The sequence below is a fragment of the Ovis canadensis genome, chromosome 3 (assembly GCF_042477335.2).
Source record: "Ovis canadensis isolate MfBH-ARS-UI-01 breed Bighorn chromosome 3, ARS-UI_OviCan_v2, whole genome shotgun sequence".
Classification (NCBI taxonomy): Eukaryota; Metazoa; Chordata; class Mammalia; order Artiodactyla; family Bovidae; genus Ovis; species Ovis canadensis.
In genome coordinates, this window is record NC_091247.1 from 226,041,392 (window position 1) to 226,066,191 (window position 24,800).

At 52.3% G+C, this 24,800-nt stretch overlaps 1 protein-coding gene and 1 long non-coding RNA gene across 2 annotated transcripts in view; one reads left to right on the forward strand and one right to left on the reverse strand.

The window, feature by feature from the left end:
* Nucleotides 1–24,800, reverse strand: part of EFCAB6 (EF-hand calcium binding domain 6) — a 268,456-nt gene that overhangs the window by 31,983 nt on the left and 211,673 nt on the right. Inside the window, exons 25-26 of the mRNA XM_069581729.1 lie at nt 20,636–20,831; nt 17,076–17,267 (exon numbers count right to left, since the gene is read on the reverse strand). Of these exons, the coding sequence (XP_069437830.1) occupies nt 17,076–17,267; nt 20,636–20,831 (388 nt within the window). The remainder of the gene's footprint in view (nt 1–17,075; nt 17,268–20,635; nt 20,832–24,800) is intronic.
* LOC138436160 (uncharacterized) lies at nt 18,266–24,410 on the forward strand. Its single transcript, XR_011255358.1, has 3 exons — nt 18,266–18,384; nt 21,941–22,197; nt 23,266–24,410. It is a non-coding gene; the product is annotated as an uncharacterized lncRNA (long non-coding RNA).

A 24,800-nucleotide genomic window follows, 5' to 3' on the forward strand; every position in this document is an offset into this window, starting at 1 on the left:
CAGGCCAGGTCATGCACAGCTCTCCAGTGGCTCCCCACGTTGCTTGGAGCAACCGGCAGGGCATCACAAGGGCCGCCGGCTCGCCCACTGGGACCTCTGACCTCACCCTGTGCCAGCCGCCTGCTGTGCTTCATACACACAAGCTTGTTCCTGCCTCAGGGCCCTGGCACTTGCTGTTCCTGCCCTCCCCTCAGGGTTCACACCAGGCTCCTGAGCCGAACGACACGTTCACTCCCGCGCCCGTTCCCTTCTCCTTCTCCATCCCACGTTCCGCTCCCTGATCCCCCTTATATTTACCCTAATTGTTCTCCATCCCACCAGAAAATAAACTTCAAGGCCAGGGCTCCGGTCTTTTGCTCACTGCTGAGTCCCCGAGTGCTTTAAAGAACCCGGCACACAGTGGGGCCTTGACCTTTGTTCAGAGACAGAATGGATAAGCAGTGTCACCAACACAGCCAATCAAACAAATGACTGCTCTGCACGGCCACCCTAGGTCTTCTGTTAAAAAGCTCTGATCTAGAGGCTTCCCTGGTGGTCCAGTGGTTGAGAATCTTGCCTTCCAAGGCAGGGGACACAGGTTCACCCCGCGGTCTGGGATCATCCCACAGGCTGTGGAGCAGCTAAGCCCACGTGCCACAAGTGCCGAGCTGGCGTCCAAAGCCTGCGCTCTGCAACAAGAAGCCACTGCTACAGGAAGCCCCCAACCACAGCTGAAGAGCAGCCCCTGCCGATCACAGCTGACGCAAAGCCCACGTGCCGCGATGAAGACACAGTGCGGCCACAAGTGAAATAGTTATTTAAAAAATATCACCACTCTTTAAAAAAAAAAGGAAATGAAACCAAGATTCTGTTTGTTTTTCTTCTAAGAAACACAAATTTCTGGAGTGACAATATCAGCGTTGGGGAAGGTAGAATAAGGTAGGCGGAGCCATGAGGGTACCTGTACTTCCACCTGGCACCTGCCCTTTGAAGACTCTCCTCAAGGCAGTAAACAAGGAAGTAAACAAGATGAATTCATGAAATCACGATCGTTACGGTACTGTTTGGAAAAGGAATTGGCAACCCACTCCAGGATTCTTGCCTGGAGAATCCCATGGACAGAGGAGCCTGGGGGGCTACAGTCCATGGGGTCACAAGGAGTCGGACACGACTAAGCGACTAACACACACACAGTATTATTTACACAGTTCACAAAAAATTAGCAACATTTTAGAGGTCAAAATTGTCTAGATCAGGAGAACGGCTAAATAAACCATAGTATTTCTACAATGCAGCTATTTGGAAGGCTTCAAGAAATAGTTTAACGGTATGGTAAAATGTGGTGTGCAGAGTGGGAAGGGGTGCAGCAAATTGGTCCACATGACCACACACACGCACACGTGTGTACACACCCCAGCACTAACACTTGTTCTCTGGAGGAGGAGTAAGCCAGGGCAGAGGCGGGCAGATGACTGGGGCTCCTGAGCTGCGAGTCTGCCTCCCTCTCCCGCAGGCTGGGGTCCGGAGGTCAGGAGGCAGGGATGGCTCGGTGGCAAGCAATGCAGAGGAGGGGCGGGGGTCCAGGAGCCCTGCTCGGTGTGACTGCCCATCTCTGCCTGGGCAGGAAATCACAGTGACACGTGGGTCACACTGAATCCCAGAGCCCCAGGGGGAGGGGCGGGAACGGGGGCAGCCCAAGCACCTGAGGCAGGCATGTGACCCACACACGGGTGATGCACCCAGAAAGGACGAACATGCAACGCACGCCCACGACGGCTGCATCGGGCCATCCACAGACGCCCCGGGAGTGTCTGCTGCGTGCCTGGCTCTTCTGCTGATGCGCGGGAGATGGAAGTAAAAGACGATCCTTAAATAGCCTCTGCCAGGGGAGGGTCTTGGGGCCAGGGAGAGAGAGGAGAGCCAGTTTCACAGGTAAGCAGAGATTACGAGATGGGGTGTGTACTCTCGACATAGCTGATGGGAATCGCTCCCTGAGGAGGAAACCTCAGAGCCCAGAGGTGAAGGAGGCACACATCCTCGCAAACCTCATGCGGCAAGCTGGGAACGGAAGGTCCCTGGGCCCCGGAAGGTCGGGGGAGCAGCGCTGGCCTCCTGCACCCCCCCCAGTTCTCTTCCCCAAGCCCCCAGAGCCACACCAGGGGCCAGGCTGAGGACGCAGAGAGGGAGGGCGACTCGGATTTGTCCCAAAGCTGGTTTCACGGCCAGTTGGAGAATATTCTTGGGCTGCCAGCAGAAGTGATTATTGTGTGTTCATGGCAGAAAACTTGGAAACTACAAACAGGGCACAAACTGAAACAGAGGTCACCGGGGGCCCCGCCCCCAGCGGCACCATGGCCATCGCCCTGGTGCACACGGGACCAGCCTGGGACCAGAAGGTCCCCGGGCCCTGGGCATGCGGTCCCAGCCCTCCCCACCCGGTGCCACCCGGGGCACCCACTAGCCTCGGGAGGGCAGGGCCTCCCGGCTTGCCCATCAGGGGCACTGGGCTCGAGGCGGTCAGGCGCCCATGTTCTGGTCCCCACCTTGCTTTTCTGCAAAGCCGCGCTCCGGGTGACTGGAGACGCCGGGGAGGGACAGATGGTTCTTGGTCTGGCGCTTTTGTGTCCCTGGCACTTGTCACGTGACCGTTCTATCTGAATGGGGGAAAATAGGGCTTTTTCTATAACTGGAAGCAATGTTTCTCCTCATCAGAAAAGACACCACTATCTTCAGATGCAAATGTCACTTTCCAAAACCAACTACGTTTTACATAAAAGGCCTCCTCAGGATAGGGATCGCAGCTGCAAGACAGCTTGGGGAAGGGATGGGGCGTCGGGCGCCTGCTTCTGTCCCCACGACTGTCTGGAGCGGGAGCGGTGGGCCCACTCCTCCTGCAGCCCGTCATCTGACAACTGGATGCTTGCAAGGCTCTTCCGGTGACTTTACAAATGAGAGAAAAAAAAAATAGTGGAATCTTATGCACTACTGTTTGACCCAATTACAGGATGATTTCCATGTTTGGAAGGAATCCTCTCACATTTTTTTCAAGGGTATTCGTATAGATCCTTGTTTTACTAAACACTTGTCTCTTGATATCACAGAGAAATACAGACCACCTGCACTTAAAAGAAAACTCCAGTCCCCTTTGTGACTACCCGGCAGCAGTAGCACAATACATAAAAGGAAAAATGCGCCAAGACAGGAAGCACACAGTCAGCAAAGAACCGGCTAACAGCATCGTGCGTCTGTGGAGCTTTTCTTGGACTCAAATGTAGCCAAGTATCTCATTTAGTAAAAACCAAGCTTTACAGTGAAATCCAGTGGTTCTAAATCCGGCTACTGCTTGGACTCACCCAAGAGGCAGCTCCAACCAGTGCGGGGTCAGAAGGAGGCAGCCTGGATTGGGGGGTCAGAGGGAGATGGCATGGACTGGGGGTCAGAGGGAGGCAGCCTGGATTGGGGGGTCAGAGGGAGGCAGCCTGGATTGGGGGGTCAGAGGGAGGCAGCCTGGATTGGGGGGTCAGAGGGAGGCAGCCTGGATTGGGGGGTCAGAGGGAGGTGGCCTGAGTTGGGGGGTCAGAGGGAGACCTGTGCTGAATTCCCAGAGCCACCTCTTCTGCCCCAGCTCAAAGCCCCTCCCCTCCCCCCACAGCCCCGACATCTCCGATGCCGCCTTCCGCTCAGACTGGGGTGTCTCCAAGCGCACACAGTGCTGGGTGACCATCGGGGGAAGCTTACAGGCCCCCCCCAGAACCTGTCCTGCCCCCTGGGGCTCAGGCCGCACTTGCCATCATCACTCAGAGCCTGACACAGAACAGGAAGAAGGGATGGTCGCACATGCCTCTGGAGCACTGTCAGGGAAGCCACACCAGGAATCCAAGTTTTGGCTGATTTGGATCGAGCCAAAGGGGGTCAGAGGCTGGGCTGGTCCAGCGGAGGGGCCGGGGTGGATGGTGAGGACAGCTCACGGTCAACTGAGGGCTTTGGCGCCGGCCAGGGCTGAACAGAGCTCCGCACGGCTCTTTCCGGAGGCCTCGAGCAAGACGCACACCCTCCGCCCTCCCTTTACCCACGGGGATAAAACCGAACCATCTCCAAGGGCAGCCTCAGATCTCAACAGGACGACACACGCGGCGCTTCACCCGATGGCCGGCCGGCACGGGCGGCCTTCGCGCTGCTCCTGCCGGCTTTTTAAGAGACATTTTGGCCTGAGTCAGGAGGCGGGGCAGACGTGGCTTTGAGTCCTGGCTCCTGGCTGCCGCGGTCTCTGTCTCAAGCCATCGGAAGGGAGAGGTACCTGGCGCCCGCTCTGGCCTGCAGGCTAAGCCAACCTGCCCGGGGCAGGAGCCTGGTCTAGATGTGGTCACACACCCTGGGGCGGGGGAGAACCTGGGCTTCTAGCCAGCGGCCTCGGGCCTGCCGTGGGCTCAGATTCGGGATGGCCAGGGTACCGCCCTGCTCTCCCATCTTCCAGCCGGACCTTATGCAGGCGCCTCACTTCTCCGGGCCAAGGCTCTCCGTCTGTAGTGTCGTGACAGCCACACCAGTCGGAGGGAACTCCCCACGAGAATCACTCCAGGAGACAGGGGGAAGACAGGGAGCACCCCACTGGTTCCGGAATCAGCTCTGGCTCTGCTGTGGGGAACTCATATTTGAAGGGGGTTATGGGTTTGGTCCCTGGGACAGGAAGGTCCCCTGGAGGAGGGCGTGGCCACCCACTCCAGTATTCTTGCCTGGGAAATCCCACGGACAGAGGAGCCTGGCTGGCTGCAATCCACGGGGCTGCAAAAGAGGTGGACATGGCTTAGCAACTGAGCATGCACGCATGGGGAAACCCCAAGGGAGAAGCCTGTGCCCCCCCAGTTCAAACAAGCTGGGGAAAGTAGCCAAGGACGAGAATCGGCGACACAGGCAGGTGTCCTCTGGACGGCTCACTGACCCGGGAATTCTGTTAGCTCATGTTCGGGTTCATTGCGCTCTCATTTCAATAGCTCTATTAAGGGAGTGATTTTAGAAAAGAGCCTTCTAGTAAGTACCCTGTCAATAAATTATGTCCAGCCACGTCTTGGCTGACTTATCAATTTTCCATGACATAGTATCCTAAGCGACTTCTCTAGACAACAGGGAAGCGAGAACACGGCAGGGAGGGTGGGCGAACTGTCCAGAGATCCAGTGCAGCTGGAGATGGAGACACGCGAGTGTATGCTTCCTGGAGGCACGGGGCACTCAAGGCCTGCTTCCTCAGCTCCCGTCCCCACAGCCTTTGCCACGCGACTCTGGGTTTCCTCCCACCGAAGAGCTGAGAATGGTTCCCTATCCCACAGCTTTGCGCTCAGCCATACGACTGCTTTGGCCAAGGGAACGTCAGCCAGAGCCACGGGGTCTAAGCATTAAGAAGACTTTGCGTGGTCGGCAAGCCCCGCTGTGTCTGTGGTGCTGTCTTGAGAGGAGCTCACCTGCTTTACTCTGTTCTAAGGGAGCAGAGACATCCCAGGGAGGCCACCAGAACTGAGCCCAGGCCAGCCAGCCCACACGCAAAAGCTGAACAAGTGTTTACAGTCCTGGCGGTGCTGGGGCTCTCTGTTACACAGCGACGCTGACTGATTTGGTTCTGAATTTCTGGCCAGTGAGGAATAAAAGGTACTGAGCTCAGACTACAGAGAAGACAAGGGGGCCTTTTGGCTCTCACTGCTCCTTGATGGTCACCGAGCAAAAGGACTTGATGTCGCTCGTCCTGTGGGCGTCCAAGGTGGCCTTCACCTGGCTGGGACCACATGGTTCAGCAAGGCCTGCTCCAGCTCTCGGGTTAGAAACACATCGGTATATTGATTTAAGTCTTAGGAAGGATATAATTAAGCTAATCAGACTGCATGATTCTTCTACTAAGTTTTGTTCTGAATACTTAGGGAGACAATTAAACAGTTTTTTCCCATGATTCCTTAGAGGAGGAGTAAAAAAAAAAAAAATCCTGAAATTTCATACAGAATAAGAACACAGCAGGTAGCAAAAACTCCTAATTAGAAATACTCGGTAAAGAATTCTTCCACTTCCTTTTAAAGAACAGTGTAATTACTTCTAAGAATTGAAAAATTGCTTCATTTGATCAAATATTTTGATTAGCAAAGAAATTAATTGTACTGTATCTTCATTTGTATTTACAGTGAATTAATGAACGCTAAAAATAACAACAGCAGCAAAACTGCCTGTCAAAAAAAAAGATAAAACATTTAAAAAATCTAGATGAAAATAAAGTGAAAGCTCTGTGTGCAACTGTGCTGATACAGACGCCTCCCGCTGGATCAAGGAACCAACTTCGGTAACTCCCAGGGACCCCCGCGCGTGGGGCCAAGGGTGGACACTCGGGTATCGGGAGGTCTGGAGGCCTTAGTGATGGACGGATCGGCCTTGGCAGTTCAGCACGCTGCGTGCAGAAGTGAGAGAGATACACCAGAACCGCAGGTACCACTCGGGTTTCCTGGGGCGTGACGCTGCCCACCCTGGGGTCTCTGACCAAGCAGGGATTCTTTCTGGGCGATGAACAGACCCAGATCTGGAGATTTCAGCTTCCTTTTCCTTTGGAAGGGCTACACTCAAGCCAAGTTTCAAGCTTCAAACTGAACCCAGGTTTACTGAGACCCGGTCCTGGGAGCCACCTTTTGCAGTGCTCTTTCATCCAGACTCTGAGCTGCAGCATTGCGGAAGCGCCTCTGACCCTCTCCTTGCCCTTGGGGGCAGCTGTGTCCTCTCTGTTTCTAGATCAGTAAGTGGGGCTTCTCCCTGAAGAGATCAGGACCTGGGCTGCTCCCCTGTGAGCTGATGACGGAGCTCAACACGGCCTGACTTCAGAGCTGTGCTCTCCCATCCTCCCGTGGCCCCAGCCCCCACCACACGCACGAGTACAGAGCCTACCCAAGAAAGGCATCAACAGACTGAGGGCCTACTGCGCGCCTCTGTCCCAGGCATGGGGACCTGAACGGCTGAGGCCAGCCCCTGCCTGGAGAAGCTATGCTTTGGGATGCCCATGGAGGCACGGGGGAGACCCACCCCAGAGCCCTGCCCCATGGCCTCCCTCTGGGACCCTCTGTCCCCACCTCACATCCCCCTCCCTCTCCTTCTCTTCACCCCGGCCCCAAACCCTCACTCCAGCTGTTCCCAAAATGCGGGTTTCCCATCTCAGGTCTCTGCGTGCACTGATCCTGACACCTGGGAAGCCCAACTCCCGACGTCCGGATGCACCGAGAGCTCATCAGAGAGCCCTTTCTGCCTCCCCTGCCCTGACCATGTAGACCGAGGGCCTCCCACTCCGGCTCCCTGGGCTCACTTCCCCTCCACAGCTCAAAATTCACAGAGGACCCACTTGACGCGTCTGCCAACACCCAATCCATAGGCCCTTCGGTAGCACGAAAGTGCCATAAAATGCAGAGAAACAGAGGAAACACTTAAGCTACCCCTGCGACCGTTTAATGATTCAATAAACTCCTGGCTGAAGTCATTTATGAAACTATGAAAATGAATTCTTCCACCCAAATAAATTACACGCTGTGTAATCACATCATTACTGAACATTGTACACTAACCGGGCACTCAATGAAAGAGGAGAGAATGAAAATAATAATGCAGACATTGGGTGTTTGCTATGTTCAGGACCATGCAAAGCTTCTTCTGCATTAACTCGCTTAACCAGAACAGCAGTCCTGTATGGTGGACACTCAGACACTCAGACTGACAGCAGCAAGCTGCGAGCAGGGGCCTGGTGCTGGCTGGATTTCTAATCCTGGCCCTGGTGCTTCTAGCTGTGCAACCAGGAATACATGCTGAAGCTCTCTGTTCCTGTTGCCCCCTCTGCGGTGCTGGAGAAGACTCTTGAGAGTCCCTTGGATTGCAAGGAGATCCAACCAGTCCATCCTAAAGGAGATCAGTCCTGAGTGTTCATTGGAACGACTGATGTTGAGGCTGAAACTCCAATACTTTGGCCACCTGATGCAAAGAGCTGACTCATTTGAAAAGACTCTGATGGTGGGAAAGATTGAGGGCAGGAGGAGGGAATGACAGAGGATGAGATGGCTGGATGGCATCATTGACTCAATGGACCTGAGTTTGAGTAAACTCTGGAAGTTGGTGATGGACAGGGAGGCCTGGCGTGCTGCAGTCCATGGGACTGAGCTCAGACACGACTGAGCGACTGAACTGAACTGAACTGGAAAGGGTTCTTAAGAGGATGAGCTGAGTTAATTCAGGTAAAGTGCCTGCAACAGGGCTGGGCTTACAGCACATGCCCAGTGGGTATCAGCCTCTGTTTGGACGTTGGTATCTGACTGCGGGTGGCAAGAAAATGCAGGAACTGGCCGGGCAGAATCACCAGGGAGATGACGCGCTTCCTCCTCCGAGTCTCTTATTAGGGACCATTCATATTCAGGCCTCAGTGAAGGCCAAGAGGTGGAGCTTTCTGGTTCCTTCATGAATGGTTGGAGCCATTTCTGCCAGAGCAGTCCTTGCCCCTGGGGAGGTGTGTGCATGCTCACCTGTCCTCCTACCAGCCTGGACACCAGGGCTGGCCCAGGGCCTCGCACATCGTTGTTCACATTTGCTAAACGTGGGGAGGTAAGAAGCTCCCAGCTGAATGGGGCAGTTAAAGCCAGAACCCAAGCAGCTCCCCTCCAAGCCAGACACGCAGGTACAGGGTAACAATTAAGACGCAAGTGCCATCCTGGATTTGCTCTGCAAGGCTTGCTTGGGACAACGACTTCTTAGATTGACTCCTAGCTTCCTGATACGGTCACGACCTTGTAGAATCAGTAGTACAGCTCAATGCTGGTGTTTAATTGATCCAAACACGGCAATTAAATTGGATCACAAATCCCTGGAGGGACAAAATGAGTGAGGGTCTCTGGGGCAGAGTCTACACCACAGTCTGCTTACTTGAACAGGCAGAGAGCGTCCCGCCTAGGTACGAATAGGGAGGGAATGCCAGCCCGGATACCAGGGGAATGCTCGTGAGGTACTGGAGGAGTTGCCCAGGGCCCCCTGGAGACGGGCTGAGGCTGGCCCTGCTGGCGGTGAGCGGGCTCAGGTGGCTGCAAGCCTGGCACGGCCCCTTCGCTTTTCTGCGAGACGCGTGGAGACCAGGCTGAGTCTGCTTTGGCGGGCGAGCCCGTCCCGCTTCCAGCCGGGGCCTGTCTGGCAGCTGCTAGAGCAGCGGGCGCCCAGTCCTCCCGACCGCCCACCCCTCCTGGAAGCTGACGAAGGCGCGGGTTGAGGGGGGGACTGCTCTTCCTTCCGACTGGCAGCTCCAGGTCCAGGTGGGGCCCTGGACTGTGGGGTGCATCAACCACTCGGGTTTGGGAGAACTGGGTCTTTTGCAGGTGGTGCTAGTGGTAAAGAAACCGCCTACCAGTGCAGGAGACAGGAGAGACTCGGGCTCGATCCCTGGGCTGGAAGATCCCCTGAGGAGGGCACGGCAGCCCCCTCCAGCGCTCTCTCCTAAGAGAATCCCATGGACAGAGGAGCCCAGTCCATAGGGTCACAAAGAGTCAGACACGACTGAGGCAACTTAGCATGCACACGCGCATTTTAACCTCGTGAGAAGGACACTGCGTCATGCTGACTGGTGGTCAGGTAACCTGAGCAGGCTGGCCCCTGACTGCTCGTCTGGTGTGACGGTGTCATTTTCATTCCAGGCGGTTGACTGTGTTTCTTTTCCTTTAGCTCAGGCACGGTGGCCCAGAGCCCCTCACCCTGCACTGTCACCAAGGTCACCCCAAGTGTCCAAGTGACCTGAGTTATCCCTCCCAAGCTGCCGTGTCCTCGACCGTCTCCAGGACAACAATAACAACAGGAAGCAAGTATTCCATTGGAAGTGGAAAGTCAGTGAAATTTAGGGGAAACATTAAAAAATCCCCCAAATTATATCTAGAGCACTTGGATTTTTTTTTTTTTTTTGGCATCAGGGGAAAGAGTAAATAACTGGAATGGCATATCTTAATAATTTGTTTAATTTATTTCCAATAATCTTTGGGCCTTTTCCTGAAAAGGAAATGTCCCCATTCTTTACAATATTCATTAAAAATACATGGACACCATTATACTTACAATAAAAAGTAAAATAAATCAAAGTAACACTGTTGGCAACCAATATAAACATGATGCTCATGAAAGATTACAACCATTTTGATGTGGGTTACAGTCTCTTCGTTGGTTGAAAACTACAACCTTAAATTCTCTCTTGGAAAAAAATCATCTCCAAGTTGCTTAACCTCTCGCTGGATAAGTTCAGAGGTGATATATTATAAACACCAGGTAAGGACTGATCTCACTGGGTCTTGGTTAGCTAAAATGTGGCAAAATAATTACTCTGCATTGAATAAGGATGCGCTTTGTTAAAAATTCCATTATTTCCATGGTAATAAAGTAGAAAGATTTTATACGGGTTCCTACTGTGTCTTTTAAAAATTCTATGTCTGCTCTGAGCATTATTTTATATTCACAAAGGATACTGAAATTTCACTTTAAGACTTAAATGTTAAACAGAAATGATTTTCTAAACACAAGGTGATACTCTATATAGCTCGCATGTAGCTTTTTGAAGGTAAAATGTTTTTCCCAGAAATGAAAAAGAGGTATTTGCTGAGGGCAGACACTCAGGTAACGTCTTCACCCGGCTTGCGAGAGTCTTGTGAGAAAGGTGTTGGTGCTGAGTCCACGGCTTGTCCTGGTTAATCTTTCTTTACTTTGCAACCGAGGCCCCAGGAGCGCTTCGGTTTTCATAATACCTCCTTGCTTCTCTTTGGTGCCACCTAGGCGAGTGCGTCTCATCCTGATCCTGGCCGGCAAAGCTGACTGGTGCCTGCCTCGGTGGTCCGCAGCTTGTGGGCTCGGGGCTGGGTGGTGGTGTGGGGTCCCTGGGGGGAACACGGGGCCCACACGTGGAGCCAATGCTAGGATGGTCGATCTGTACTGGCCATGCGCCCCCCGCCACTTTGAGGAGCGCTTCAGGGGTGTGCCCCGGGGCAGCGGGAGCCGAAACGCCAGGGCTCAGCTGCACCCTGGGATCTGGAAAGTACCGCAGCATTTGGTGTGATGGGAGCTGAGGCGCTTTTCCCTGCAGTGTGTGATGGACACAGGAGACAGATCTATACAGGTTTGGGGGGGCATTTGGCACCCCATCTAAGAGACGGGTGAAGCCACCGTCTTCACGCTCCGGGTGCTCCCAGCTCCTGCAAGGCCTTTCGCGACGCCTCCCCTACCTTTGCAGCTGTCCCTTCTCCAAGAGCAGATTCAGTTCAGCTGGGGATTATTCACGGTGAACTTCCTCTGCGAGGAGAGGTCCCGACTGCCTTAATTACATTTCGGTAATCTCCTTTTAATTACTTGCCGCCCGTGCATCCCCTAGAGGAAGGGATGGCTGGTGTCGTATTTAATGAGCTCGAGGAGGATGCATTAACTGTTCCTGTTGTTAGTTAACTTCTTTTCCTTCTGTCAAGAATGGTCGTTGGCCTGCAACTATCTTCTGAAATCACCACCAGGTGGGGCAGGTCCTGGCTCGTCCACAGCCGCCTCGCCATCCCAGTCCACCCTCGTGGGAGTTGACCACATCCCTGCTGAGATGTCTCCAGGGTCTGGGACCTGAATTCTGGAGCGAGGGGTGCGGGGCCCAGGTGGTCTGCCCCTGCCTCCTCCCCCAACAGCAGATGGACGTGCCCGGAACATCCGTGGTCGCCCCGTGCCCCATCCTTCAGGCGAGCAGTCCCAGCCTCAACTTGCTCTTCTGGTAAAGGCACCTCCATCTTCACACCTCCTCCCCGAGCCAGTTCAGGGGCTGATACCAAGCGCCTAGTGCACGCGGATGGGCAGAGTAGGAGGGCCGAGCAGTGGGCCGAGGGGTGCCAGCATCCCTGCTGCAGCCCCTCCAGCCCCCCGGCTCCCTTCTGTCCCGAAGCACACTTCCTGCCGTCACCCGCGTTACAGTTAGTCCTAAAGCCTCCTCTTAGGAATGTTCAGCAAGGTGCTTCCGGAGGTGCAGGGGACTCCGAGATGAGATCAGGTAGAACAAGCATGGGGGGAAGCAGGGGGCAACACTCGAGGCTCTGGGAACACCCCCCCTCGCCATGCTTTGGGCTCAGGGACTCCAGAGCCGGCAGAGATGCTCAGAGGGACCCGTGAGCAGGGACGGGCCTCCTCCGCTGCCAATGGTGCAACCTCTGGACGGGGCCCGTGAGGACTCTGCGTGGCCAGGGGGGCCCATGGGAAGGGTTTGGGCACGTGCTCATGGGTGCTTGGCAAGGCCACGCTGTAGCAGTTGGAGGCCTGGAAGCCACTGTGAGTCCAGCAATGGGGCGTGGGTGATGCCCCAGGACACTGCCCCCTGCCTCCTTCCTCAGTCGAAGGCCTGCTCCTGACTCGTTCTCTCACCTTCCACTTGCCAAAGGAGCCTCCCTGCTGGCCCCCGGCCCCCGGGTCTTCTCCCCCGAGGCCCCGCATAGTCACGACACTCTTCTCCCCAAACCTTCTCTGGGTCTCCACGCGGTTCAAAGTGCTACGAGGCCGCCCACCCCATCGCTCCCTGGGCGCCTGCTCCTAGCCCTCTCTGCCCTGCCCCTCGCCCCAGCCCCGGCAGCCAAACTTCACACCAGCCAGGCTCTCCAGGGCGCCGCCCCCCACCAGTGGTCACGCAGCTCCCTCCCTCCTCTCCACCGGGTCTCAGCTCAGACTTCCCCATCTCACCGGGCCCTCCTCTGCCCAGCTTTATCTGACCCCACAGCACAGATCAGATGCTGACATCTGATATGTGTTCTCACTGCTCATCTGTCTCTCTTGCTAGGATACAGGCCTGGCTCAATGGCTTACCTCAGGACCCTGCCCAGTGCTGGGTGCACAGCGCCCACCGGAAGCCCTGGCTGATGGACAAAGTGGGTGGGAGGGGGCACATCCCACCAGATCCACGCTTTAGACACACACTGTTGACGCGGAAATGCCAGTGATGTCATGGGAGGGGAAGAGGCAGCTCTGGGAGGGATGTGCAGGGGCCTAGAGGAGAGGCTGGGTGCTAGGGTGGGAAATGGTGAAAGTTCCAGGGAGGGGGATGGCTAAGAAACTGGGGGGACAAGAAGCTGAGGGATAAGGAGGTATAGCTAGAGAATCAGCAGGGGTTACAGGGGCTGCTTTGTGGGATGGGACTGGGGTGAACAGCTGATCAAGTGGTCTCTGTTCTGGAATCTTTTGTGACAATTCCTTTTTTTTTCTATATGGGCATATACTACTTTGATACAAATAATAAATGTTTGTTTACAAAAGTGTCTTTTAAGAGTTGAGGAAAAGCCCCAGCAACCCCCCAGTTCAGCAGCACATGCTCCCTGTCCTTGACCCGCCCCCCCCCCCGCCCCCCGCCCCACTCCGCCACCAAAGGATATCTGTATGGGGAAGAAGACTAGAGCTAAATATATCAAGATACTGGGCTTTCCTGGTGGTAAAGAATCCGCCTGCAATGCAGGAGGCCCAGGTTCGATCCCTGGGTCGGGAAGATCCCCTGGAGGAGGGCGTGGCAACCCACTCCAGTATTTTTGCCTGGAGAATCCCATGGACAGAGGAGCGCCTGGCAGGCTACAGTCCATGGGGTTGCAAAAAGTCAGACATGACTGAGTGATTAACACTTTCATTCCAAATGTTAATACTTTATCCCGAGGGGTGACTTTAATTTTCTCCATCACAATGATTGCTAATCATGTAAATGGATACAAACAGCAACTATCACTATTAGCTTAAACCATATGAAATTGTCAGTAGTCAATCATTTAGGCTCTAAAGACGGCAATTTCATAGGATGCAACCTCACAGAAAAAGAAATTATTTCCTTTAATAATTTCAAGGGCTGCTTTCAAGGTCAATAAAAGCATTATTTCCTTTAATAATTTCAAGGGCTGCTTTCAAGGTCAATAAAAGCATTCCTATCCTTTGAACCCAGTTATTTCATTTCTCAGTTTCCTTCTTTAGGAGAAAAAATCCAAAATGTGGCCGTAGACATACAAGGTGTTCACTGCAAAGTAAATGACAATCTCAAAAACTTGGGGGGGGGGGAAACTCTAAATGCTTAAAAATAAAGAGTCAATGGAATGTTATACAGACATTTAACTTGTGTTTGGAAGAACTTGAAGACATGTAATGTTAAGGAGAAAAAAGCAAGATATGCAATTACAGCTACAGCGTAACCTCCACTGGGTAAAAACACGCATTCGGTTTGTAGGCTCAGGTTCACGGCGGCATTATTCACAGGAGGTAAAACTGGGAAGCAACCCAAGTGTGTGCTGATAGGTGAATGGGTAAGCAAAATACGGTCTATCCACACAACAGATACTATGAGACTTAACAAGGAAGGGCGTTCTGACATGTGCTACAGAAGGATGAACTCTGAAGGCATTACGCTTAGAGAACCAAGCCAGACACGAAAGGACAGATATCGTATGATTTCACTCATCCGAGGCACCTAAAGTTGTCAGGTTCATAGAGAAAGCAGAACGGTGTTTGCCAGAGACTGGGGGAGAGGGGTCGGGAGTTACGTGTTTAATGGGGACAGAGGCTTGGTTTTGCAAGATCAAGAGAGTTCTGGAGATGGTTACACAGCAACATGGATGGGCTCAATGCCCCTGGGCTGTGCACTTAGAAAAGGGTAAGACGGTGACACTACAGTCTATGCGTTTCACCACAATAAAAGAACGGGGTGGGGACGCACTAGAAATAGGCGAATGAGCTCTCCGAAGCAGCCCCTGGGCCCTGGGAAGAAGACCAGCTCGGAAGCTGAACTGCCTGGCATCCACCCGGCTGAGGAAGCAGGCGGGTGGTACCCGACTTCCGAGCCCACCTGCTCCACCCATCCCCTCCCTCATCCCAGGTGAGGTGATGCGCGGGGTGGACTCGGAGCTCAGAAGGTCTCGCTCAGCAGGATGGAGCTTGTTACTGTTGCACCATCATCGTGGGATTAAATGACTGTTTTCTTGTTTTTTTTTAACACTTGTATTTTCAAAAGTTTTCTCAACAGGTATTTCTTTTAAAATCAGTGAAAAGATATAAGTCACATAAAAATAGGGAGAGTCACCATAAACAAAGAGAAAAGACAAGTCACAGATTGGGAGGAGATATTTACAACGACCACCCGACAAAGAAGTGGGCCCTTTTAGGCAGTTCCCAGAGGAGGGAGCCTGGGTGGCTAATAACATTAGAAAGTGTTGGCAGAGACTGAATCTTGATAATACCCAGGGCTCCAGGATATGGTGCGTGGGGAGCTCTCCCGCAGGGCCGGCCGGAGTACACACTGATCGCTGCAGCCACCGTGGGGGTGTCTGTGGAGCTGAACCTGTGCCGTCCCGACCCCTCCCCAACTCAGTCTGTCCACGCGGAGTGACCCTGCGTGTGCGAAGGACACAGTCACGGAAGGCCGACTGTGCTCTGCTTGCTGCGGAGAAAACGGCAAACCACCTGCCCGCCGTGAGCAGCAGGACAACTGAATGGGGTTTGCTCACTCAACAGAATGTATCCACTTGTCACTTCACTGGCTAGTTCTACAGCAGCTTCAGTGAGTGAACTGACGCCAATGTAATGACATAAATAAATCCTAAATTCCTGATAGTACAGCAAGAAAACCTAAAGCTCTGAAGACAGAGTTTGATATAATGTCATATGTATATATCTATATATGTATGATATATATATGTATATGGATAGTTTTAAACCAGGAAACACAATAGTACATAGGAATGACCATCTAAATGGCAAAGATGAAACTCTTAGTAGTCCCCAGAGGAGCTGGCACAGCGTTTAGAAGCCCCGAGGCGGGAGCCAGGCGTCGGGGGCCACTAACCAGCTCTGACGCCACCTCCGGGAGTGACTGGCCAACGACCTGACATCCATGCCCCAGCGTTCTCGTCCATGAAATGGGATATTACTAGCGTGTGCCTCTTCATGACAGCGGAAGAATGCACCAGTTTGTGCGTAGAGAGGGTTGAGAACAGTGCCTCGCCCGCACAGACCCTGCTGCTGTCATTATCACTGCACTGAGCCTCAGACCTTAAAAAGGTTCATACTGTTTGCTCTAGCCATCTCTCTTCCGAGAGCTTATCCCACATAACTGATCGAGGATTTATGGACTCAGATGTTGACTGCATACAAGTCTGTGCAGTCGGAAATGACCCGAGCCTCCAGCTACGTGTGCCTGTGTGCTGAGTCGCTACAGTTGTGTCCGACTCTTTGTGACCCTATGGACTGTAGCCCGCCAGGTTCCTCTGTCCATGGAATTCTCCAGGCAAGGAGAATCCAGCTATGACTGTGTGTGTGTGTGTGTGTGTGTGTGTGTGTGTGCGCAATTAAATACATCCCAGCACAGCCTGTTGAGATTTAGCTGCCACCTTATTTTGGTATTTTTCACATCTGTTTTTATCTCCCCTTCCAGGAAGGCAGGGACCATAGCGCCCTCTGACTCAGCACAGAATGGAGGCCAAAGAGGTCCAAGCCCACTGAGAGTAGCCTGCGATCGTCACTACTGATGCTGGTCCATGTGCAGTTAGAGACGGAGGAAACGGCCTAAGAAGGGACAGTTTGCGCAGCCGGAGAAGTGGTCCCGGGAATGAACGAGAGCCCTGTGGAGGGCGGCCACCCACTCTCCTCCAGGAAGTCCTCTCAGACTTCCCCCTAGGACCCCACTACAACCACGCTGACCCCTACCTACCCCAGGCTGGGCTGCTGCAAGGCCCAGAGCCTGGAACAGGGGGTCCCAACAAGGGTCTCCTAAGTGAGTCCCAACTCCCTCAGGGCGTGACTTCTCCGGACACCAGATCATCTTCAGGGATCTATGACTCCTAGAACTTTGAAGCCTCTCCTAAACTTCTTTGAAAATCAGTAAAATAAAATAACATTTCAGTGAAGTAAAGGATACATTATGTACCTTCTGACACTTGACGTAGAATCAATATCAACTTTTCATTTATAATAAGCTAATTAACTCAGGTGGCTGCCGATTTATGTGACACGGTTTTAATCAATTATCTATTTTTCCAAGACTAATTTTAGCCCTTTTCCAAAGAGAAATGCTTATGTGCTGCGGACACTCTTACCTCCTCAACGTAACTGCTGAAGTTCTGGAGAAAATATTTCCAATTTATGTAGGGGGTGAGATGAAGTCTGAGTTTTCTCAAAAAATAATGATACTGGTTATCTGTTAGTTTGTAACAGAAATCCTTAAGAACCTGTCCAAAATCCGAAGCCTTTACAAACCCAGTGTCCTCTTTATCCAATGCAGAAAATGCCTACAATCAAAAAAATAAAGCAGATATTACAGTCTAATAATTCAAAAATATTTTTTCTTAAGTATTGCTTTTTGGAATGCAAATGAAATCAAGTGAATGGGCGTTCCCTGTAGATTCTAAATTACTAATTGAATGCCCCAGGACTGAGAGGCAGGTAGAAGGTGCGCCTGGTACAGGAGCCGATGTGTTGTTGAGGAAACTCACTTCCCTCCCTCCCTGGATATGAAGAGGAAGAGGAGTGAAAGAGGAACCCGCCCTCACTGGTCTGAAGCCGAGGGGTGAAGGAAGCTGCCTGAGGCCTCTTCTTCATTAAACTTGAGCTCCTGAATGAATCATTCATAACTAGAGGCTCAGGTGAAATTCCACTGCACTGGGATGTAGGGCAGGGGTCTCATGATAGGAGTCTAACGTCAGAAGTGTGGCCAGGAGGAGAACTCAGGGGACCACCCCTCCCAACCCCACCCCAAGGCTTGAACCCTGAGGCTGCTGTCCTTTGCCCACCCTTGGCCAGAGCCCTCACGGCCTTCCTTCCCAGGGACACCCCACCACCGACATCTGTGCTGGAGGAGCTGGGGAAGACAGTGTCCACCCAGCAGAACAGCAGTCAAACCAAAGTGCAAACATGTGCTATAAAAAGGAAGCACGTTTCCCCCATCTGTTGAAACAAAATCGTTAGTTTCTCTTGCATTAGAAAACCTATATCAAGGTGCAGGTTAAGATCTTAGATTCTTAAGTGAGAATTGAACATGCTTGCAGACAGAAACCCAAATTCCCTTGCAGTTAATTGTCACTCAGGACTAATTAGGCACCCTCATCGGTCCAGGGGGTGGTGTTATCCGTGTCACTAAATTAACCTCAAATTGCTGTCTGGCTGCGAGTTTGTGTTTGCCTGTGGTATTACGACATAGCCAGGGACGGTGGGAAGCCTCTGGCGCCACGGCTGGGAGGTAGACTTTGAACCTTGGCCGTGTTACCCACAGTAAGCCCTCAACCTCTCTGTGCTGAACGTCTTCAGTACAGAAACTGGGACTTCAGAACTCGCGTTGGTCTAAATTTTACTACAGCAAACCTGAAGTCACATCCGTCCCAGGTACCTGTGCACAGTGGATCTCAGCAGGTTGGTAAGGGGAACAACCCTCCAGATGAAGGGCGCTGACTGAGCATCCTGTCCTGAGGGCGTTAGAAGGCCCCGTGGAGCCGCAAGGCTCCATGGACCTAAGGGATGAGCTGGGGTCTGGCTCTCTGTGGCCACACGATCTGCACTTCCCTGGGGCTGGGTGGCTTCCTCATGCATCAGTCCAGCCTGACAAGCCACAGGCTGGGGGCAGGGAGGCTCAGATATGCAAAGGCATGGACGGAGGAGCCTGGTAGGCTGTAGTCCATGGGGTCACGAAGAGTTGGACACGACTGAGAGACTTCACTTTCACTTTTCACATTCATGCATTGGAGAAGGAACTGGCAACCCACTCCAGTGTTCTTGCCTGGAGAATCCCAGGGACAGAGGAGCCTTGTTGGCTGCCGTCTATGGGGTCGCACAGAGTTGGACACGACTGAAGCGACTTAGCAGCAGCAGCAGCAGCAGGGAGCTATAGACTCTGCACAGATATACAAGGTGTCGCTGCACCATTTCAGAAATAAGAGGCTGCACCGAGATGGGTCCCCCAGGACCTGCAGAGACGCCATTTGTGTCTCTGGTCCCCGTGCTGACCCCTCTCCCCAGACAGTCATTCCTTCCTTCCCTCCCTGCCACAAAGGCCACCTGCATTCAGGCCACCTGCAGTCTTGTGGCCAGAGAATCTCACTCTCCTGCTTAAAACCTCACCTCCTAAGGAGTGTTTCTCGGGAGTGAGAACTATAGCTCCTCCTGCAGTTTCTACGGACCTCAGTTTGAGAACCACCCTGAGCTGGGAGAGGGCAGGGCCACCCTGCAGTGGACTTATTTGGCCTGCACGGTGCCTCTGACAGATCTGAAACATGTGTTGGCATTGAGAAATCAGGAGCTTTCATAGCTGCTCATAAAAAATGCAAAGATCTAGCCGAGCTGGGACCATTTCTCAGCTTAGCAGCGGTCGGTCAGCGGAGGCGCTGAGCAGAAGCTGCCCTCTGGACAGGGCTGTGCCCCCGGCCTCCTGCAGCCACCCCCAGCCCCTGCGTCACTTCCTTACTTCCGGCCCCCTGTACACATTGAGTTTGCAACCCTCAGAAGGCGACCCCTGGGCCCGGGCAACCTGGTGTTGACAGGGTATATAGAGGGGATTCCAGCTGACCTGCAGCGAGGCCATACTAATCTGTGATCTTTAGATAGTCGTTAAAAAAAAAAAGACACAAAAGTGTCAGATCCTCGTGAATTCCTACACACAGACCATCTCTGCTGTCCGGGAGGAAGGCCACGCTCGCTGGCGTTCCAGAACAGTCACGGGCTGGCTGGGCTGCCCCTGGCCTCTCGTCTCTCCTCCGACCCCTGAGGCTTGGACTCAGGAGCCCAGCTTGCCTCCCAGCGCTAAGGGAGTTAAAAAGCCTGGGCCTGGGTGTTTGGGCGGGTCCTTGGGTCTGTGTATCGCAGTCACAGAGACAGCCCTGCTCCCACTGTGCCGTCTGGACCACACACCTGACATCGCATGGGCGGCTCTGGATTCGCCGTCTCATCAGGTGGCAAGGCCTGCCCTCTGCACACAGCATCTCCTCTTCCCACGTCTGCTGCAGAGGGCAGCTCACGTGGGGACCCTCAAGGGTGACCAGCCCCTCGCCAGGAGCATGGCCCAGGCACTGTCTTCCGAGGATGCATCCCATGGCACTATCCCCATGTAGGCTGGGTCTTGACATACCCCACGGGGTCAAGAAATGTCAGCCTCAACGTCAGTGTACCGGGGGCACTCCCTTCTCACACTCCTGGTGCTCCGGTCACAGTGAGTCTTTGGCCACAGCCCTGCCCTGGGCAGCCTCTTCAAGGCCACCTTGAGATGGCATTTCCCACCCGCATGGGCCTGGGAGCCCACTCTCTCCTGATGCCTCCATCCTCTGCCCTCTTTGCCCAGAAACCGCTGCCCTCACGGCAGATCCTGCCTCTGCTGGAGGCGAGTGCTTCGGCCCTCACAGTAGATCCTGCCTCTGCTGGAGGCGAGTGCTTCGGCCTCACACAACACACGCCGGCTGTGATCATGGCAGCTTTGCACGGGGCAAAACTGGACACACACGTGTGCTCACACGAACAGTCTGGTCCCGACCCACCATCGGGTTCTGATGCTCCAGGAGAGTGGAGGGAAGGGGAGGGACCCAGGGGGAGGGGCCGGTTTGTGAGGTGGTTTTCAGGAGCTGGCATGGTGCCAGGGCCTCAGTCCCCACGTAAAGGCGTGTGTGGCCTGCCATACCATTGACAAAGCCAGGCTGGAGGCGGCGACGACCTCCTGGATGTTCTTCAGAACCTCCTCTGGATTTAGGGCTGCAAAATTGATGGGCATGCTCTCCTCTTTCTCCTGGGACTGAGGTTTCGTAGGCTTGCTGTTCTCCACCGCTCGCAAGAAGTCAAGGTAATTGATGGAGTTATTGTGCCAGCCGATTCCCCAACTTGTCCCCAAAGAAAGAACACAATATATTAGTTAAAAACACCATCACTTACTCAATCAACAAACACCTGCTGAGTACAAAACAGTGCGGAGGACACGAACAAAGGTGAGGCGCCCTTTCCTGGCCTGTAGGGGCCGCACACGGGTCAGCTAGGCTGTTGCTCGAGGGCTCAGGGAAGGGCTACAGCGGGAGAGGTGCGGCGCCGCTGCTGCTGCTGGGGCCGCAGACCGCGCTGCGCTGGCGCTCTGAGTCTTGAAGGCTGGACAGTCAGGCTCACAGGGTTCGAAGAGCAGAGGGTGGGGGAGGAGGACTGGCTGGAGGAATCCGGCCCTGTGATGGGGGCAGGTGCAGGAGCCTCAGCACGGGCGTGATGTGTGCGGAGGCGTGATCTGGGGAGATGCAGACGGTGATGGCAGAGCTGGGATGGAGGCAGGACTCGGGAGGTGGGGGCCGGGGCTGTGTTCCTCGAGACCTTAGCTGACCAGGGCCCTCACTGAGAAATGGCAGGGACTCTGAAATCAGGGAAGCACGTCAGAGCCAGTGACAAGGAAAAGAGGGGCTGAGTAAAATAGATGTTAAATTCTTTTTCAGAGTGGTTGAAACTATGTTGGCAAGCTGAGAGCACCCAAAATATTTTTTTTTTTTTAACAAAACCTACACAGCTTAGTATTTTCTCAAATATCAATTCCCTGGTGGTCCAGTGGTTAAGAATCCACCTTACATGGCAGGAGATGCAGGTCCGATCCCTGGTTGGGGAACGAAGACCGCATGTGCTGCGGGGCAACTAAGCCCACACGGTGTAACTGGAGAGTCTGGGTACCGCACCGAAAGAGCTCACATGGCCCAACTGAGACGTGACGCAGCAGATAAATAAGTAAAAATATTTTAGAAAGAAATTCCATCTGGGTGTGCATCTCAACAAGGACATCCACGCAGAAAGAGAGGCTCCTGTGCTCCACTCCAACACACAGAAAAATCTCTTTAATTCTAAAAGAAGACTCTGCGAGAGCAAATCCAAGTTTCCTGAGACTATAGAGCTTATTTATTAAAGATGTAAAATAATGCAAAACATAGCTTGATGACACTCAAAGTTCACGTTTCTGTAACAGATTCCCTGGGGATCACTGGCATCTTAACCCCTATGTGCTCCTTCGCAAGATGGAGCATGTATCAAAGAACAGCTCGGAATGCCAGGAAGTGGAGAGGAAGGTTTCCAGCAATGGGAATAGCAGCTTCTAAAGAGAAGGAGCCAGAGCCGTGTTTCTCCAACCACAGCTGCAGAGCTGCTTTCCACGGGCCCTGCGTCTCTGGCTCGCACGGCCGAGACGCCGAGGAAGAGGATAATCAGCTCCATTTCATCGGCAGGGTAAATTGCCAACTTGGTATTAAAATTTAGTAATAAAATCAAATGCATATGCTAATCTCAGTATTATTTAGAAAAGTCTATTTTGGATCTAGAAAAGAATAATCTACATATAATTATAAATAACAGAGATGTTTATCATCAAGAGGTCTTTGAGAAGAAACAAGCAACTGAGCGATGGATCCTTATTAAGGTTTCAACTCGTAAAAAAGTTGATCACCCCATTGACAGGTGGACTACAGAAATTCCACAGCCCTTGTGGTGTTTACGAAAGTATCAGGCCTAACTGCATTTTAACAAGAGTCTCTTGTAATCATTTAGTTGATTATTTATCTGGTGCTATTTTTCGTGATTTATTCACTGAATGCATTTGAATTCATGTTCAGCTGGAAATAGATTTAGTGAGAGGAGACCCTATTTAAGGAAGAAGAGGATACAGGCATTTGAGGATGAAATGGTCCTTCTTTTCTCTCTACAAACACACACACACATCCACACTCATACACTTACATGTACATACATATACATACATGTATACATATACATGCATATACACATAGGCAATAGAACACTATCCTCTAAAATTTTAAGGGAAAATGACTTGCTCTCTAGGAGTCTATGTTCCAGCAAGCTAACAATCTGTACAAAGGAAAACAAAAAACATTTTCAGACAAAGAACTGAGAAAATTGTTTTCCTGTCCCCCTTTTTCTTAGGAAAATACTCCAGCAAAATAAGAATGCAAGTTCAGAAATAAAAAGACGTGGGCATAAGCAACAGGGGCTCTGACCCTGGACAGTCTGGGAGGCTCCTGGTGGTGACCTGGAGCAGGGCGTGAGGAGCCAAGCTCTCGGGCGGAGTGAGCCCACAGGAAATCGGAGGGAGCAGACAACTAGGGGGCAGACGCTGGGGGGGCTGAAGGCTGACGATGCTGAACTCCAGAAGACACTGAGCCCCACTTTAGAAATCAGCGATGGGTAAAGAAATCACCCTACTCTCTTTGTTCTAGGAAGTAGTTTATAGCAGAGTTTACAGCATTTCATAGTAATGACTCTGTACATATTCATTTACAGCCTTTCCGCAAATGGCTTGAGGTGGACACAGAGGCCCAGGGGTAGAGCCGCTGAGAAGAAAGTTAGTTTTCATTCATTGCTTGGACACTGAATACTATGAATTATGGACACATACACAGCCATAATTCTGAAATGCTGTTTAATGGCATTTGAGTTTTATAATCAACCTGTGAATCAAGCAGAGAGGATCCGGTTGCGGCTGCAGGCCATGTAAAAGCTAACCAGCTTTTGCAAAAAAAAATATCGCAGCTGACAAAAGGTGGGACACGGAGAGAAAAGGTGGCAGAAAGGGGGTAGCGGGGCTCCGTGCCTAAGAGCTTGGAAGGGCCACTCTCATCCTTACGATAAGAAGGAAGCCGAACAGACTGAAAACCAATGGCCTTTCTTGGTCCCATCAGAAAACTGAGGTCACAGGGCAAAACATTACCTCCAAATTTGGAGAGATGGGTGAACACAGAGAATCACAGCCAAGAGCTGCTTTCCTGGAACAAAGACCTTTGGAGCTGTAAGCCAGCAGGAACACAGAAGTGGCAACTTGGGCAATACTAGAAAATCAAAGACAAAGAGAAGATCTTTACAGCAGCCAGAGAGGGCAGAAAATTTTATTTGCAGAGGAACAAAGATAAGAATTACATGGGGTTTCTCATCAGAAATCATGCAAGTAAGAAGACAGTGGACTGAAATATTTAAAGTGTTGACAGGAAAAAAAAATTACCAACCTAGAATACTATATTCGGTGAAACTTATCTTTCAAAAGTGAAGGAGAAATAAATACCTTCTCTGACAAACAATCCCCGAGGGAATTCATCACAGCCACCCTGGCCTTCAAAAACGCTAAAACACACTCTTCTGAGAGAAAGAAAATCAAAGAGCCAGAAACATAGATCTACCTCAAGGAAGAAAGAGCATGGGAGAAGGAATAAATGAAGGTAAACTGATGTCTTTGAGGGACTTCCAGGCTGTCCAGTGGCTAAGACTTCATGCTCCCAATGCCAGGGGCCCAGGTTCAATCCCAGGTCAGGAAACTAGATCCCACACACGGCAACTAAAGCTCTAGCATGTCGAAACGAAGATGGAAGATCCCAAGTACCACCACGAGGACCCGGCACAGCCAGATAAATACATAAATATTCTAAAAATAATAATATTTTTATCTTTCTTATTCTTAGTTGGTCTAATAAACCACTGTTTGCTCAACGTTACAATAACAATGTATTGGGAGATTTTAGCAAATGGACAGGTGAGGTGGATAACAGCAATGTTATAAGGCAGAGGTCCCTAACCTTTTTGGAACCAGGGGCCAGTTTTGTGGGAGACAGTTCTTCCACTGATGATGGGGGGTGGCATGGTTCAGGAGGTAATGCGAGTGATGCAGAGCGGCAGGTGAAGCTTTGCTAGCTGGCCCGCTGCTCAACTCCTGCTGTGCGATCTGGTTCCTAACAGGCCACGGCCCAGTACCCGTCTGTGGCCCAGGTGTTGAGGACCCCTAAGGAACAGCAGACAGGACTTGGGAACACTTACTCTGTAATAAGGTG